At 31.0% G+C, this 17,926-nt stretch overlaps 1 protein-coding gene across 1 annotated transcript in view; it reads left to right on the forward strand.

Moving 5' to 3' along the window:
* Positions 1 to 14,240, forward strand: part of LOC141457772 (tetraspanin-18-like) — an 84,505-nt gene extending 70,265 nt beyond the window's left edge. The window contains exons 4-8 of the mRNA XM_074135019.1: positions 1,404 to 1,538; positions 9,203 to 9,277; positions 9,690 to 9,800; positions 13,107 to 13,274; positions 13,917 to 14,240. Of these exons, the coding sequence (XP_073991120.1) occupies positions 1,404 to 1,538; positions 9,203 to 9,277; positions 9,690 to 9,800; positions 13,107 to 13,274; positions 13,917 to 14,060 (633 nt within the window). The 3' untranslated portion in view covers positions 14,061 to 14,240. The remainder of the gene's footprint in view (positions 1 to 1,403; positions 1,539 to 9,202; positions 9,278 to 9,689; positions 9,801 to 13,106; positions 13,275 to 13,916) is intronic.
* Positions 14,241 to 17,926: the final 3,686 nt, after the last annotated feature.

The following is a 17,926-nucleotide window of genomic DNA, read 5'->3' on the forward strand; positions in this document are numbered from 1 at the left end:
ATGGCCGTTCTATATCTCCCACTGTGAACCACGTATTCGTATGAAATTTTGTTCTCTTGTACACTTTGTTTTTCTCAATTATAAACTATAGTTATTTTGTGCACAGATCTATAAATGTAGAAGATATAAAAGGTTGAAAATTTTTTGGGTCATGAAATTCTGTAAAATTGTGGCCGTTCTATAACTCCCACTGTGAACCTCGTATTGATATGGAATTTTGTTCTCTTGTACACTTTGTTTTTCTCAATTATAAACTATAGTTATTTTGTGCACAGATCTATAAATGTAGAAGATATAAAGGGTTGAAAATTTTTTGGGTCATGAAATTCTGTAAAATTGTGGCCGTTCTATATCTCCCACTGTGAACCTCGTATTGATATGGAATTTTGTTCTCTTGTACACTTTGTTTTTCTCAATTATAAACTATAGTTATTTTGTGCACAGATCTATAAATGTAGAAGATGTAAAGGGTTGAAAATTTTTTGGGTCATGAAATTCTGTAAAATTATGGCCTTTCTATATCTCCCAATGTGAACCACGTATTCGTATGAAATTTTGTTCTCTTATACACTTTGTTTTTCTCAATTATAAATTATAGTTATTTTGTGCACAGATCTAAAAAGGTAGAAGATATAGAGGGTTGAAAATTTTTTGGGTCATGAAATTCTGTAAAATTGTGGCCGTTCTATATCTCTCACTGTGAACCACGTATTAATATGGAATTTGGTTGTCTTGTACACTTTGTTTTTCTCAATTATAAACTATAGTTATTTTGTGCACAGATCTATAAATGTTGAAGATATAAAGCAGTGGTTCTTAACCAGTGTTCCGCGAATATGGTCCAAGTGTTCCGCGAAATTTTAATTTTTAAATGTATTGTAATTTAGAAACTTAGGAAAGATACGAAAACAAAAAATTGTTCCTTTTTTTTTTTAATTTCAATTTAATTTTATGTTCTTGCTTAATACCGAATTTCAATTTATTTAATGTTAGTGTTCCGCGAGAAAAATATATACATATAATTGTGTTCCGCGTCTATGAAAAGGTTAAGAACCACTGGCTTAGAGTAACCATTTGCCTGCATATGCAATTCATATATGTATATGCAGTTGATTCGAAGAAAATCATTTATGTATTTAATTATTATTAGAAATCAGTGAAGTGTATGTTAAATCTAGGAATAAGGCTAAACTAGAGGGTGTACCATAAAAAAGGTTACTAATAATTTATAATGAAATCATCACTTCACTGAATCATAATCATGGTCATCACTAAAACTTCATTGTTTCGGGTATCTCTGAGAATTCTTTGTAAAAACATTCAGAATCGTTAAGTTATACATATTTTGTTGGTGCTTTTTGACTAAAACAGTTAACAGAGTGATTCTTTTTTTTTGCTTACAGTTGGAGCAGTTAACACAGCCTGAGGTCGTGGCACACATTTCTTATGTTTTGATGGCTGCTGGTGGAATCATCTTCATACTCAGTCTTATAGGATATTGTGGAGCACTCAGAGAATCGAGATGTTTACTTGGATTTGTAAGTTTTATTTTAAACCAACTTTGTGGTTTAAATCTATATATTTATATGTATCATTTCATATCAAATTATTCTGAAGTTCTCTATAGAATAGAGCTTACCAACATTATAAAATTCACAAATTCAGTTGGATAACATTGAGATTTTTTTTCTCTGATGGCGCTCCTGATTGTAGTAGGATCATAAAATGGGCATGAAATACTCAAATTTATGTCTAACCAGAGTAACAGTTCACGTTCTCTGGGTATAAAAAAAGTTTCTTACTGTTAATCAATACAACCTTAAACATTGCATGATAAGAAGATTTTGTTCAAAGAAAGTGTAAATGTCTTAAAATGATCACAGAAACAGTCGGATTGTGGGAACCTTAACTAAAGAATCCATTATCACTGCTATGGCTGTCACGAGTTTTTGCTTTAGACTTTAACTTTTGTCGACCTAAATGCAATAAACATACATATATCTTCTAGCAGGCTCCTTCCTTTTTAGCATCTAGGCTTCCAAATTACTAGTAACACTATTAAACAAATATGATCAGACTAGAAGTCACAAGAATTCTGTTCATAGTCTTTCCTCTCAAATAAAAAAACAACTGACTGTTACTTTTTTATTTATTTCTACGCTTTATCTCTCGTTCAGGCATTTGTTCCATCCAGCTTTCAGTCTAAGATCTCCAATACATTCAAATTCATGTATTTTCTTACTTCTCCATTACTTTGCTTCAACACTTCTTTGTCGCCCATTAATTAAGTGTAATCACTCACTATTTGGGTTCACAAGATATCATCAATTCTGTGAAGTACTCCTAACCATTTTAACCTCTGTGGTCGATTAAAGTTCTTTGAACAACTATTTTTTGCTCTCATCTATTGTTACTTATCTACTCTGGCTTTCTGAAGAACTTCTTCCCAAAATCTGTTACTTTTTCTCCTTTCTTCACTTTTATCTTACTGATACAATCCTAATCAAATTCCATGGTTGTCTTATCACTGGAAAAACTTTTTTCGAATTTCCGTTTTTTTAACCATTGCTCTTTTATTATTGTTCTGTAATTTGGACAAACACAAAATAATAATAATAATTTTTTTTTTTAATTTATTTTGTTATTTACAATCTGTATACAGTATACAATAAGTAAATATGAAGAGTATGATGAACTGGTGCGGGAGGAGAGCAGGAGGAGAGAAACTACTCAGCGGTAGCACTCTCTATAGGAGAGAGGAGAGGTAGGAGAATAATGATTTAGGTCTTCAGACTACAAGGAAGTCGCGGGGCCACTGGCGATTCAGTCGGCGAGGAGTATTAGGGATGTCAGAAGAAGTGAGAGACAGTACAAGAGGATTAGTGCTGGTCGAGAGAGTAGTGTGGAATTTTTGATATTTAGTCTTAGCGAGTTGGTCTATGAAGGGAATGTTGAGGTCGTTGTGAAGAGTGAGGTTAGTCACCGTAGAAAGGAGCGTCAGCTATCTGTCGGAGGAGTTTTGACCGAAATGTCCTGTACTGTCCGTACGTTTGTAGGTTTGGCTGAACCCCACAGCTCTAGTCCGTAAGTCCACATAGGTTTGAGGATAGTGTTGTATGTTAAACGTTTAAGTTCTAAGGGCAATTTGGAGAGTCGTCCAAGTAATCTGTTAAGAAGTTTCGCACGTTTTGTCATTGCTTGTCTTTTAAGTCTAGTGTATGTGGGTTCCACGTGAGTCGTTTGTCTATGTAGAGCCCAAGGTAGCGCACCAAATCAGTGCAAGGAAGAGGATTGCTGTTTAAGAGGACAGGTGGACAGGAGCCCCGCCAATAATAATAATTAAAAATAGGAAAAGATTAAACTAAGTACTTCGTTTGGTATTAAATTGGGATCCCATTCAAAGAAAAACCTACAGAAACCCGTAGTAGAAAAGCAATACCAAAAGTTTAAAAGGCTGCAAAACTGTTCCTTTTTTGAAAGCGAAATTAAAATAAGAAGAACCAAAGCTTTAAACAAAGAGTGCTTTTATTAATTTTTTTTTTTTAAACATATACCTAGTAACATTTTCTTAGAATAATTACATGTTGGGTAAGTTTTACCGAAAATTTTGATGTTTCGTAATGAATTAAATGTGTAACTATTTCCTCTGGGAAATACAAGACATATGTGTCACATTGTATAGTAGACTGAACGGATGTTTCTGGTTGGAATTTCTTATATTATCACTTTGCTGGATAAAAAAAACAAGTTACGAGAAGATTACTACATTTTACTTCAATGTAGAACAATTTATTATAAATTTAAAGTAAATAAAAACCTAGTACTACGGAAGACCACTTTAACTTTAGTTATTTTACTTTTATTGAACACTTCTTTAAAGTTATGGTATGATAAACAACGAAATATATATTATAGGCAACATTTTTGTTCCATTAGACTATAACATCTTACATCCTTACTAAATATACATCCTATATTACTAAAGTTAAACTGAGTCCTTTTCCTCGCCTTCATCGGAGCCTTAAATCCGTCCTGTTTGCTTCTTTTTGAATATTTATAGCAATCTTCTTTTTTCCGGAAGAGAGAGTCGTTATCTCTACCTTCAATCCCCAACCTGGAGGACCATGAACCTTGGTTTCGGAGCCTTCTATTCCTAAAAGAATGGCCATCACCATGGCTAATGTGGGCTCTTCTACTGAGAAGAGCAGTATTCTTACTCTGCTGTTGGCCAAATTTTTAGGTTCTTCTGCAGCATCCATACCCTTAGATCTGCTGCTATTGACGTAGTTGTAGTACTTCTACTTCCTTTAAAAATGTATTTTCCAAATTTTAACCATAATAACCAGAAAATAATTGACAAATAGTATAGAATGGACTATGCAATTCGTAGATTTTTCTAAAATTTAGAAATTAGAAACCAAATCACTATTTCATGGAACACGTACAATATCCTTCCAGTGACTTTCCCTCTCGGCAGTTCGACTTTCACTTGGCATGGAGTTTTATTTTTGTACACTTACAAATATTAGAAAATAGCATATCTACCTGAACACACATTCCTTCTTTCACAATTGTCCCAGTCAAACTCTGAAGTAACTAGCCTAACTGTTCGGTAAAAGAGAGCTGTAAGTTTGTTTAAATCTTTTTCTGAAAATGAAATCTTTAGTTGTAGGGAAGCTGATTTGTTACAGAAGTTTTTTTAAATGAAATTTTGTTTTACTAAAACAAATTTTTGCTGTTGTGCATAACATACGTAGTATGGTTGGCTATGAAACAGTCATTTGCAGACCGAAAATCTGTTAATGGGAAACGATTGGTAATTTTTCTAAAGACCAGCTCGTTCCCATGACCAAGAAGAGAAATTGTTCTTTCTTTCAAGTTAACTACTGACCACAACTACCTACAGATGCATTGACATCGTTATCTAAAGATAATGCGACATTCGTCCTGCTTTATAAATGGAATATCCAGCTTTATAGATTGATTTTGAACTTCTCAATTTCTGCTTGCAACTGTAAATTGGTCGATAGCTGAATATGATTACTAAAAATCTAAATTGTCGAAGTATTAAGCTCCAGATTTATGGTGGACAGAGGAATATTGATTAACAATCCCCTAAACCGCAATTCTAAAAATTAGCAGATTTAAAACATTCTCGAATTTAAATTTTTATTTGTTTTGAAAATGAGTTTTATGTCTTCGAATTTCAGAAAGAAGATTTCAGTCTAAACTCTGAAACAATACCTTTACTATTACAAAAGAATGTGAAAGTCTAAAAGAAAAGTGAAAATCGAAAGCCTATTTCTTGGACTTCCTTGATCAACTATATAAAGTAAATCTGTCCTTACGCATGTCAGGTTCACCGACATTTTTCAAATTTTGTGCTGAAGGTGTTTTTTCTGAAATAATGTAATCAACTTGCCCTACATACGAGGGTCGTTTGAAAAGTCCGTGCAAAAATAAAAACTACTTAATTTTTTGGGGTAAACCTTTTTTTATTTTTCAACATAGTCTCCTTTTAGGCTTATACACTTCGTCCAACGCTGCTCTAGTTTGTTGATCCCTTCCGAATAATAGGATTTGTCCAAGTCTGAAAAATAGCCATTCGTTTCTGCAATCACCTCCTCGTTTGAATAAAATCTTTTTCCCGCCAGCCATTTCTTCATATTGGGGAACAAATAGTAGTCCGAGGGAGCCAAGTCTGGAGAATAGGGGGGATGTGAAACGAGTTGGAACCCTATTTCCATTAATTTTGCGACCACAACTGCTGAGGTGTGAGCTGGTGCGTTGTCGTGATGGAAAAGGACTTTTTTGTGGGCCAATCGTGGGCGTTTTTCTTGCAGCTCGGTTTTCAAACGGTCCAATAACGATGAATAATACGCACCTGTAATAGTTTTACCCTTTTCCAGATAGTCGATGAGGATTATTCCTTGCGAATCCCAAAAGACAGTCGCCATAATCTTTCCGGCCGAAGGAACGGTCTTCGCCTTTTTTGGCGCAGATTCCCCCTTGGTAACCCATTGTTTAGATTGTTCTTTGGTCTCAGGAGTGTAGTGATGTATCCATGTTTCATCCACAGTGACGAAACGACGCTTAAAGTCCTGCGGATTCTTCTGGAACAGCTGCAAACCGTCCTTGCAACACTTCACACGATTTCCTTTTTGGTCAAGCGTGAGCAATCGCGGCACCCATCTTGCGGATAGCTTTGTCATGTCCAAATGTTGATGCAAAATATTATGTACCCGTTCATTCGAGATGCCCACAGCACTAGCAATCTCACGCACCTTCACTCTTCTGTCATCCATCACCATATCATGGATTTTATCAATGATTTCTGGAGTAGTAACCTCAACAGGGCGTCCAGAACGTTCAGCGTCACTTGTGCCCATATGGCCACTCCGAAAATTTTGAAACCACTTATAAACTGTTCTAATCGAAGGTGCAGAGTCACCATAATGTTTATCAAGCTTCTCTTTAGTCTCCTGAGGCGTTTTGCCTTTCATAAAGTAGTGTTTAATCAACACACGAAATTCTTTTTCGTCCATTTTTTGAAAATCACTCCACTTCCTCGATTGAAACGAATGCCAAACACAAAGAAATAGACCGTTCTGGCTGAAACTTGGTGAGTGTTCTTCCAAGAGATGCTACTAACTAAACATAACCTTGATACGCGCCAGTAGTGCTATCTCTCTGACTTTGCACGGACTTTTCAAACGACCCTCGTAAGTAGAGGGTGACTTGACAGCATAGTTCTCACCGAATCTACATAATGTAATGCTTGTTTCACCCTTTCCTGGGCAAGAATCTAGAATCAGTTTCTATCTGATTGAAGGCACTTTAAAAATGTGAAATCTTGACTAGTTTTTTTTTTAAATTGGTCTTTTGATCTCAAGAACTTGAGTAGAAGCAAATTTAGTTAAGTTCCAAACATTTATTTCATAGCCTCTGGCCCTGAATCCCTTATTTAATTCACAATCTCTGTATCTAAGACAAGATATCTTAATAATTAACATATACATTTTGCAGAATTTTATCATCGACCTTCACTCGTATTCGCAGCAGGTTATTTTCTTCCTTTGTTCCAATGCCTCTTCTAGATATATATTTTCATTAACAATGGAGTCAGTGCTGGAAGTGTGGTTAAATTATTTTTAATCCTATGTATATTATTGTGATAAAATCTAGACCATAATCGATGCTGCCTTACTACTTTCAAAGAGATGGAGTATGTTTTTGTGTTGATTGGCTATTTGGAAAATAAGAAGAAGAAGAGGCACACAGTGATCAGTGTGTAAAAAAAAAAACGTTTATTGTTCGCCAAAATTTAAAATTTAAAAAGAAATAAAATAAAGTGATAATGATGTTGTCTGGTAATAAGAAGTAAAAAACTAGTGCTTTACAGTGAATTTCATAAAAGTGTTCTTTTAATCTTTACTACTATCTACTAAAGATTGTTTGTTTATGATTTAAGAAATAATGATGGAATTGTTCTACAATATTTAGCGATTTATTTTGAGGAATATAAGTACAACGTGCGCGAGGTTAGTGCGCGGATTAGAGGACACCACCAGTTAATGAATGTGGAGGTGTTAGAACTGTACGATGATGAGGAAGGCAATTTTATTCATTCCCACACCTAGTTAATACATCACTTCCACACAGACAATCGCCGTAGATATTAAAGTGTGTGTTGTCACAATGACAACCCACCGTCTCTATTAAATTACCAGACAACATTATATAAATTGATTTTATATCTATATTTTTGCTACCATAATAACAGTTTATTTTAGGGTTGTTAAAAAATGATATATCAATAGTTACTTTATCTGAATTTTAAAAATACATTGTACTTTCAATGAGATGACTCATGCTAACACCTTCTGTGATGTGAAAGAAAACTGAATTAATAATATTTTAAATAATAGCGTGTAATATTAAGTTAAAAAAAATATATTTTTATCCACGTAAAATAACGTAATCATCATTAATCATCTTCCGTTATTGTTATTATAAATGGAATTGATCTGGGTTCTCATGGAAGGTTCACCTTGACCCATATCATACTGCTAATTATAATAACTTTTCGTTGAAACTGGGGCTATGACTTTTTATGAAAGTTTATTATGTATAATGAAGAAATAACAATCAGGAGTAAGTATTTAAATGGTCAGAAATTTAAAACAACCTAAATAGTCAGTGACCGAACAATGTCAAACTATTGTAAGGGCAAATATCTGTAATGTCTCTAGCGATATAGTTTTCATTTCTTATCTTCATTGGCAACCTGATGCTCTTGCAGAATGGGGCTTCCAAGAAACTAATAGATTTAAACTTATTTGTCATTATTATTAAACAAAATTTCAGTTACAGCAGAGTTGATTAGAAGAAGGTATCTTGTTCAAATTTCTGAATTAACAGAAGTTATTATTATTTTTATATCTAGGAGCATCTACAGATCCAGTTTAACTAATTCCTGGTTTTCGTTAAGTAATCCCAAGTACCTAAAAAAATGTCCAATGAAAGATTCCAAACGGCTGCCCATGAACGACTCTCCCCCTTCGTAGGTCCAATTTAGGCAGCAGCCTAGAAATTTAACTCTTAAAACCAGACCCTGATACCTTTTCGTGGCACCATCGAAGAGAAACGTAGACAAAATGCTTCTACTTACCGCCAAGCTTTCAGACTTCACTCAATTGATTGAGCCTGCTTATTATTTAGTATACAGAACTGTAGTATGTGCCAGTTTGGAGACGGCTGAGTCCTTAACTTTTCAGTGATGCTAAACTGAAGTACGTATTAACCCAGAAGGCCCTAAGGCTTTAAGTTTATTTGAATAGATATTAGAAGAAGTGGAATTACCAGTGAACCAATGTTTGTAATATAAATGTTCCAAATAGCAATGGTAGAGCTAAATTAAAGTAGTAAGTGAAATTAATTTAATTGGAGAATTCATTTGGTGAGCCATATTTCTGATTGACAGATTATGGCCAAAGTTTTGTATAATGCTATAATTTCTCCTAAAAAAAAAACAAACTATTTATTTTCTAAGTTATTACCAGGTTTTTATACCACTTATTAAAGAAAAAAAATGCTTAAACTTATTCCTTTCTGTGTATATACAATAAATGCTGAAATGTTGACAATAAATGCTTAATATTTTCTTTTCAGCATAGCCTAATTTAGCTAATGAATGTTTCAGTATGGATTCCTGCTGGTCGTGATACTTATACTTGAGGTAACAGCTGCCGGACTCGCATATGTCTACAAGGATAGGGTGAATTCATATTTTTATTAAAGTTATTTGTACACGAAGATAACATATTAACGTTCATATTGCATGCTATGAAGTTCCTAAAACAAACTTTATCAAATGAAGAAACTAATTAAAAAAATTGAACCTAGTTGAGAGACAACTAGGTTATGACTAAAAAAAAAAATGTCACCTTTGCAAGCTGGTGTTAATGGATTGAAATGTGTATACCCTAGTTTTTAGCAGTCTATTCAACGTCATATATTAAAAACACACCAATTACAAAATAAATTTATGCTTAAGATCTTAAAAAATTATTTTTTAAACGTTAACTTTAAAAAAAAAAAAAATGTTAACGTGATCAACAGTGTGGAATAATAATTAATCATTGTCGATGAAACATTTCAAAGAAATCTAATAAATATATTATTTTTAGGCTGAAAGTGAGGTTAAATCATTTTTAAAAGATACCATAGAGGACTATTATACGACCGAAAAAGGAAACGAAAATGGACCAACATTAGTTTGGAATTATTTAATGACTGAGGTTAGTATTTAGCATATAATTAAAGGTTTTTTTTAAATAAAAACAAAGAGTAAGAAATGCTGGGTAATGACTAGCCGTAGGCACAGATTGGGTACATTTTATAGGATTAATTGTGTTAATTTTGTTATATTTTTGTTTTTAATTTTTTCCGTCTCACGAACTATATTTAACAAAAAGTAAATGGGATGGAATTGAAGCTTCCTAACGGATATCCTAGCCTTAAAATCGTTATATGAGAATTCAGGCTTTATAAGATATTTTTGAATTCTTTTTTATTTGGAAGGAATTTTCAGCACAATATATACGTTCTCCTGAGGCACTATGAGATTTTACTGAATGCTTCAGTTTAAATTTGTGAAATTAGAAAAGTCATAACAGCGTACTAAAACGTTTGATGGTTTTATAAAAAATGTTCTATGAAGCAACTTAAAAATCTTCAGTATTAAACATAGTAACAAAAGTAAATGTGGACAGTTAACCAATTACACTTACCATGGAATTTGTTTTTTCGTTAATGAAGACTACTGATGAAATTACTTCCATCGCCCTCAAATGCCTTTTTGTTCGGCATTTTCTGAAAACTGTTTGAGAAAAAAAATATAAGAAAAATTATAAAGAAGAATTGAACCGCGTAGTTTGAAAGTGGCCTAACTCCATTTATACTTAAATCAAGATAATAATATATTATTGATAAGGTCTGAAGGCAGTAATTTTAATTAATTAGTATTTAACAAGTTAACCTCAGTTTTTGGACAATTGCGTTAGTTGAATAACCAGTACGTTTAATTAATATAAAACTTAAAATTTAATATTAAATTGTAGAAATTATTTCACCCATGGGGAAGAACAGAACAAGACCATTTAGTTCAGATAGTGAAGAAGAAATAGTTTTAAAGATATGTAAAATAAATTAAGTATGGTTTTTTTCAATTTGAAGCATCTTAAATTATGTTGAATGGACTTGGACACCTTCAAATTTTATAATGAATTTGGATGTTAATTTTGAAAGAGGCCTAACTCCATTCTTGATAAGAAAACGCATATTATTCACTTAATAATTGCCACTATTTTAATAGGAACTATAAATTTATCACCCTTAGATACACTTAAGCAGTATGACTCATTAGTATCCTATACGTATATTTTTAAATTCATTGAAACGCAAACCCTTAAATATCTCGGTTTGAAGATAAATGGAGTTGGCCACTTTCAAAATAAACGGCTCAATTATAGGTAGTAAGGATGTATTAGATAAGTTCCTAAGATTTTGAGAAGTTTAAAACATTTGCCTGTACAGGATTAATTGAAATCTGTCACTATAAACGATACTTAAAAAGTATTTACGATATTTCACTAGGCCAACATTTTTTCTAAACAATTCTGTAAAACTGTAGCTATCAAAAATTCATTAATACGATATGCCTTGATTAAATTTAGCATTCAAATGTGTTTGAGATACTTTTTTTTTGAGTCTTTGAGAGAGTTTTTGTTCTGAGATAAGAAAAATTCTATGATTTATTACCTACAAGGCAGCATATACACTGCTTTTATTATTGAATATAATTTGCTTTTTAAAAAAAAGTAATAATAACTTGTTAACTATAATTTTTATTCAGCGGCTAGGAAGTAAATAAAAAGCATGAAATAGAAGGAGAAAATGTCCAAGGTAATTCAGTCGGAATTAGAAACATTTATGTAATACCAGGTGACGTGTATAATATACGTTTAGAGTTAACTGTTTTTCTTTCATTCGGTAATTTTTATATTTTTTTATTTTGTTCCTTAAACATTAAGGAAGTGATGTGGTCAGCTTCATTTAATGTTGCCTATAAAGCCTGCCACGAGAACATAATTCACTAACAAACAGTTCTTCGTTTTTTTTTTTTTTAAATTTGATTTAGGATGTTTTATGATTTTTATTTTATGGTGGGTTATTCCCCATTTTAGATTATCAGTCTTAATGGCCCATTAAATTGGAAGAAATAATAATGTAATAAAGCGTGAAATACTAATAACTTTTTATCAATAACTATGTCAGGCAAGAACTTATGCTCCTAATCAATATTATTAATAATAAAGCTTAAGAAATGGCAAATAAACTTTATTTTTTTAAAGTATTTTTAAAAATTAATTGTTGAATGCTCATTAATTACAATCTTTGAAATCGTATATCATGTATAAGTAAATATCCTTAACAAAAACTTACAGTTATCAAAGTTAAGTTTAAGGGTTGATTAAACGCCAAAAGGTACACAAATTAGCAAGTACCCAACATTTTTTCATTCATACTTCTAGTATCATATTTTTAGAATGTATTAGATGTCACAGACCCTTGCGCTGGCCTTTTATCACCCATAAATATTTTTCTGTTAGAATAATAAAGGATGTATCTCATGATCATAGTTAGTATTAAAAAGGCATTTCATTTTAACTCTATTCCAAATTATTCTTGTGATTTATCTTTATTCTGAATAATCATCACTTTCACTCGCACATTAAGGAAGAAATAGGAAAAGTTATAGTTGGTCTATTACTGCCGTGATATGAATAACAGTTTTAACAAAATTTTAGTCTTGAATTCGTCTAACGTGAGCAAAAATTACATAGTAATAAATAAATAATACTTGTAATTATAATTCATTCATTTTCAAACTTTAATTTATATTATCTATAACAACAACGCCGAGTTAAAGAATTAACAGTAGGCCTCATATCATATTAAGTTATATTTGTTGTTTTGTATTCGTATGGAATAATATATTCTGTTCACAAAATTGGCTGACAAATTCCTCAATTTAGTTATACAAGAATTTATTCATTATTGTCAGAAAATTGTCAGTAGTACGGTGATTGCTAAGAAGTAAGTTAGTAAGTAGTAATATACCTTATTTCAGATTGACTTTACTAACTACCGATCAGGTTTCGCTGACGGAAGCCGTTAGCTAACATACTTAACTATAAATTTATTTTTATTCCATTTAATAAAATTCAGGCCAAGTCCGAGAATCAAATCCGGTACCGCTCGGTTACCAGAGGCGCCTAATTGTTTGCTATACACATTCTGAATTTATTTTGCCGAAGATGACTTACTTTAAGTCAAAAAATTCAATTCTGAAATACGAGTAATTATTTTTGAGGAATTTATCACCAATTTTTTTGTCAATACTATATTATGACTTGTAACTTTCGATTTTTCTTTAAAATTGCAATAGAAACAAAATTAGTAAAAATAATTATGATTTGTTTTCATTTTATTTTTTAAATATTATGTTAGTTTCTGCATTCTGAGATTATTTTAAATTTCAGATGTCATGTTGTGGAGTTGACAACTATACAGATTTCTACACATCGGACACATTCAAACAGTCAGGGAGAAAAGTTCCTGTTGCTTGCTGCAAGATGACATCAAATGCAACGCTTTTAGATCGAGATTGTCCTAAAAGTCCCAAAATAGAAAATTCTTTCATGTTTACAGTAAGTAAATCCTGCTTTCTCATGGCTTCATTTTAGAGCATTTTTCAGTCAAAATATTTTAAAAATTAAAGTGATATTTTATCTTTTTTGAAACAAAATTATCTTTTTACTAGAGGAAGAAAGATTCCTTTCAATTTCAGCCATTTGTATTTATTTTTATTTGTATTATTGCAATCTGTAATCATTGGTGGTCGGCCCGAGCTCCTATTTGAGCATCAGCTTTTCTTGATGCTACTTTATTTGACGCCAAATTAGGTTAGGTACCAACCATTAGGTACGAGCAAGATGATTTATAATTTAGAAGTAGTCTGGAGAAAGGTAGAAAACTGGGAGTAAGTGGATAATATAAAGTACGTACCAGGAATATTCTTTCTATCAGCGAAGAGCATTGTTTAATGATATCCCAAAATGGAGGACTAAGCATTAAAAGTACATCAACCAAATCACAGCCGGAGATATTTCTACTTATCCTTCGTTTGGTGTTTTGTTCATTGAAGTGGAATCCACTCAAATGGACATGTTTTTTCTAATATCCAGATTCATAGAATCAGCGTTTTGGCGTAACATTATTTTACGTTTCTTATGTACAACTTAATTTAAAAATTTATACAATTTATGCAATAATTATGTTTCTTGTTTCAGGGTTGTTACAACACTGTTATGGACAGGATATATGAACATATGAACTTAGTTATTTATGTGGTGATTGGTATTATAATCGTGGAGTTATTATCGACATTTTTAGCGTTTTGTTTGTGTAAATCTTTAGAACCGTATGACAAGTAACAGTATCTACGAGTACAGTACAAATTTAAGCAAATAATTGAAGAATAAAAGTGAGATGTCAAATTATATGGTGTGATAAGTCGAGATTATTTACACTTTGATTGTGATGTCGTCCTGGGGACCATGCTATTGTACTCTCTTTTTTAAACATCATTAAGATACGTGTGTAAAAATAAACAATCAACGACCGAAATTGTATCTCAATTTTCAGATTTTGATACGTGATACTAAGTGCAGCTGCCATATGCCATAAAGAAACACACAAAAAAACATGTAATTAAATTAAGGTGTTATGAAGAATTTACTTGTCTGTGAAACTAAACAACCTTAAAAAATAAAAACCAGCGCTAGAAAAAAAGACAGAAAAGAAAGAACAATAAATGTTTAGTAGAAGCAATGTACCTTGAAAATAGTGTTTTTACTGTGTAATTTTGTTAAGTTGATCATGCCTTTATCTCTTTCTTGTTGAATATTTTTGCCTCTACAATGTATTTATAAATATTATTTGACTATATATACTATATATATAATGCTTCTTTCTTCTTTCTTTCCTACAGTTAATTTTGTAATTAGTTTATTGTCTGGTCTGTAAAACAGAGTCAAGTTTATTATTAAGTGAAGTATTGATTACCTTCATACTTTACTCATATCGTAAAACTTATTTTAAATAAAAAACAAACAAATAATTTAAATTATTTATTTTTATTACTAAATGGAAGCCCATTGGGGGCCAGTCAAAAACACAAATAACACATTCCCAACAATATTGCATATCAATTGCGCTCAAAATTCTCTATTTGCACAAGTAGATTTAAGTAAAATGTTAATGTTTTTTGGGACAGTTAATTTGGATTCTCATAATATGTATGACGTGTGCAATTATTTGTCAATAATTTAGAAAGATTCATTTTTACAAAGGATTAGTTACATAAAATGATTTCTTATAGATAACAACCCTTATACAACTGTCCTACCGGACAGTTTTAATACGTTTCTACCAGTTTTCCCTTTTATTTAGCAAAGGCGATTCCCCACACCTTCAGCCCTGATCCAAATTTATGTCCTTGAAATAGGGGTTTGTGCTTACATTCATTATTATGAATTATCTTTGAAATTTAAAATAAAACATAATAAAATGAAAAAAAAAGTTGAACAATTTTTGGTAACTCATCTGCAAAATATGTTAAGTAATTAATCCATCCCATATTTTATAACTGTTACTATTATGATTATAATTATATTATTATTATTTATTATAATTTTTTAAACAAAGTTCTTATTTTAAGAGCATCATTATAAAGGCAATTTAGGATGCTCTAATAATAGTAATATTATTCTAAACGCCTTTAATAAAGAGCCATTTAAATAATTTTAATTTTCAATCCTTCCTCAAAATGTCTGTTTGTTTACAGAACATTCAAGAAGCCAATAAAGTGGTACGAAACCATTTGTGTTATCTAAAGCAAGTATTTTGTGGGACCGAATCTAGAAATCTTAAACTACAATTATGAAAGTTCCGAACCAGAACCTTTGTATTTAAACTTTCAGTAGTTAGTTAAATTCGCAGAATCAGACAATGATTTTTTTTTGTCTTTTGAAACCTGTTATTTTTCTCTCTACTTGACCTTTTTGGGATATTTTCCTTTGGAGTGGAGTTCTAAAAAATTATATAAAATCATTGAATTATTTTCTCTTTTTGAATTCAACTACCTCGCTGTTGTTTATTATAATCATTTTGTTAATCACTTTTAATATGTATTAATGGAAACAGTTGGACTATATAATGCAACATTACATTACAATTACGCATTGGATTTAGGGTATAAATTACGGGAGTGAGTTAGAACTTATTAAAAATAAAATCTTATACAAATTTAAATGGTTTTGAAGGAACTAGCATTTATTAATTTTGATATTTGTGATTTGCTTTTTTATTTTATTTTATGTAACATGCTTTGATGTAAGCTTTCAGCATTAGAGTGGAAATGAATCGAAAATTTGCAATCAATCAGGTACTGTTGATTATAAGTATGTAGTTACTTTTGAAGTTGGAAACAGTAATGCTACATGTATCTCAATATAATTCAGGATTGTTTCATTGTTTCTGACTTTTATATTTACAGTGTTTTCTTCTTTGTGATGGATGACGACAAAAGTCCATCAAATGCTACTTTCGTTATTGCGATCAGAACAATTGACGCTTTAAATATGTTGTGACTTCTGCAGATAAATAATAAAAAAATTGTTATTAAAAAACAAAGATTGACAGATGGCCTCTGTATTCATCAAAACCAGCTCGAAAGTATGAAATGACTAAAATATGCACTGTCTTAAGAATAAGAAGTCAAGGTAGACAGAATTCGAAAGATTAGGTCCTCTAGTACAGATCGAGAGTATCTAATTGCTGCTGCCAAAGAGAAGAAGTGTGGCTGAAGAAGGAGGGTTACATTTACTATGAACTCTATTATCTAAAACGGCCAATCATCTTCATAACATCCTTGTAGCCGGCACTTCTCTGCATGACAATGGGAGAAAAATTGAACGTTTTTACCACATTATAAGAAATAAGATTTTTACTAAATGCAATTACTGTGATCACAAAGCGGCGAGATTTTCGTCGGAGAGAAATTTTGTCACATCCTGGGAACGAAAGAGGGGTGATTTTGGATTAAGAGATGTTAAAGAAGCAATCCATGGCTCCCAAAAGATTTGATAAAAAGAGTCTTTTGCTAAATCCAAGTAATTGCATACCTCAATCACCTTCTAACATCTGAATTATAAAATGTAATTTTATCAAATCTGATTAAGCGCTCATCATGCCTTAATTGAATCTATTATCGGCGTGACTACTTTTTTTATTTTCAATTTCTCTCCTTGGCATTTACTGTAAATTTATGAATAATTTGACAGTTCATATAGAAATTTTTTAACAAAAATCACTTAAACTTTTAAGAAGTTCAAAATCTTTCAATGTGATATTATTATTCAGTTGCACCATTAATATTAAAATAAGCCCACTAAGTGAAGCATCAAGAAATTTTATTTATATAAAAAATTTGTATTTAGATGTTTTTATATTTTAAAAATAAAAAAAGGATAAAATCTAAATTTTTTGAATAAGTTTAGTCTAATGTTGTGTTCACTGTTGCGAAAAGGTTTTTTCGATTCTTTTGATCCATGAAATAATTTTGCTAAAGAAATTCATTCTTATTTATAGCACATTAAATATTGAAATCGAAGTTTAAACATTTTTTAAATCGAGTGTTTTTTATTTATGACCAAGCAATAATCAAAAACCAATTTACTGTGTTTTTATTAAGGAAATTCTGTGAAAAGTAATTCATATTTGATTCTTTAGAAGAAATAAATAAGACAAACTCTAAAATATTAGAAAACTATTCTAAAAAAGTATGTTACTTTTGTTATTTCACTTTGTATATAAGAAAAATAAATTGCACAAAATACTTAAAGTAATAATTAAAAATTTAACACCTTCCATAAAATAGTAAATTTTTGAGATTGAATGTTTTTGAATCATGTTTGGTGTAATTCAGTGATAATGTGCCTTCATTGTTTTGTTTATATGTTAAAAGTATGTAAATATTTTATCAGATGAATGTTGTAAAATAAATTGATTAAGATATAACATGAATTGTAAATAATTACTGTATTTACTGTTGTATGGAAATAAATCTATTCTATCTAAATAAAAGATATACAAAAACAGTATTACTTTTTTCATAATAGAAAGTATTTATTTAAATAACAAAAGCTATAATACAGGTTTTAATGGTAAATAATTTTATTTTTAAAAGTAATGGATTGAACTGAAAAGATCTTCCAAATATGAGATAAGAATTGGATCA

The sequence above is a fragment of the Rhodnius prolixus genome, unplaced genomic scaffold, assembly GCF_049639745.1.
Source record: "Rhodnius prolixus isolate KJV_2025 unplaced genomic scaffold, Rpr scaffold_5, whole genome shotgun sequence".
In the NCBI taxonomy this organism is placed as follows: Eukaryota; Metazoa; Arthropoda; class Insecta; order Hemiptera; family Reduviidae; genus Rhodnius; species Rhodnius prolixus.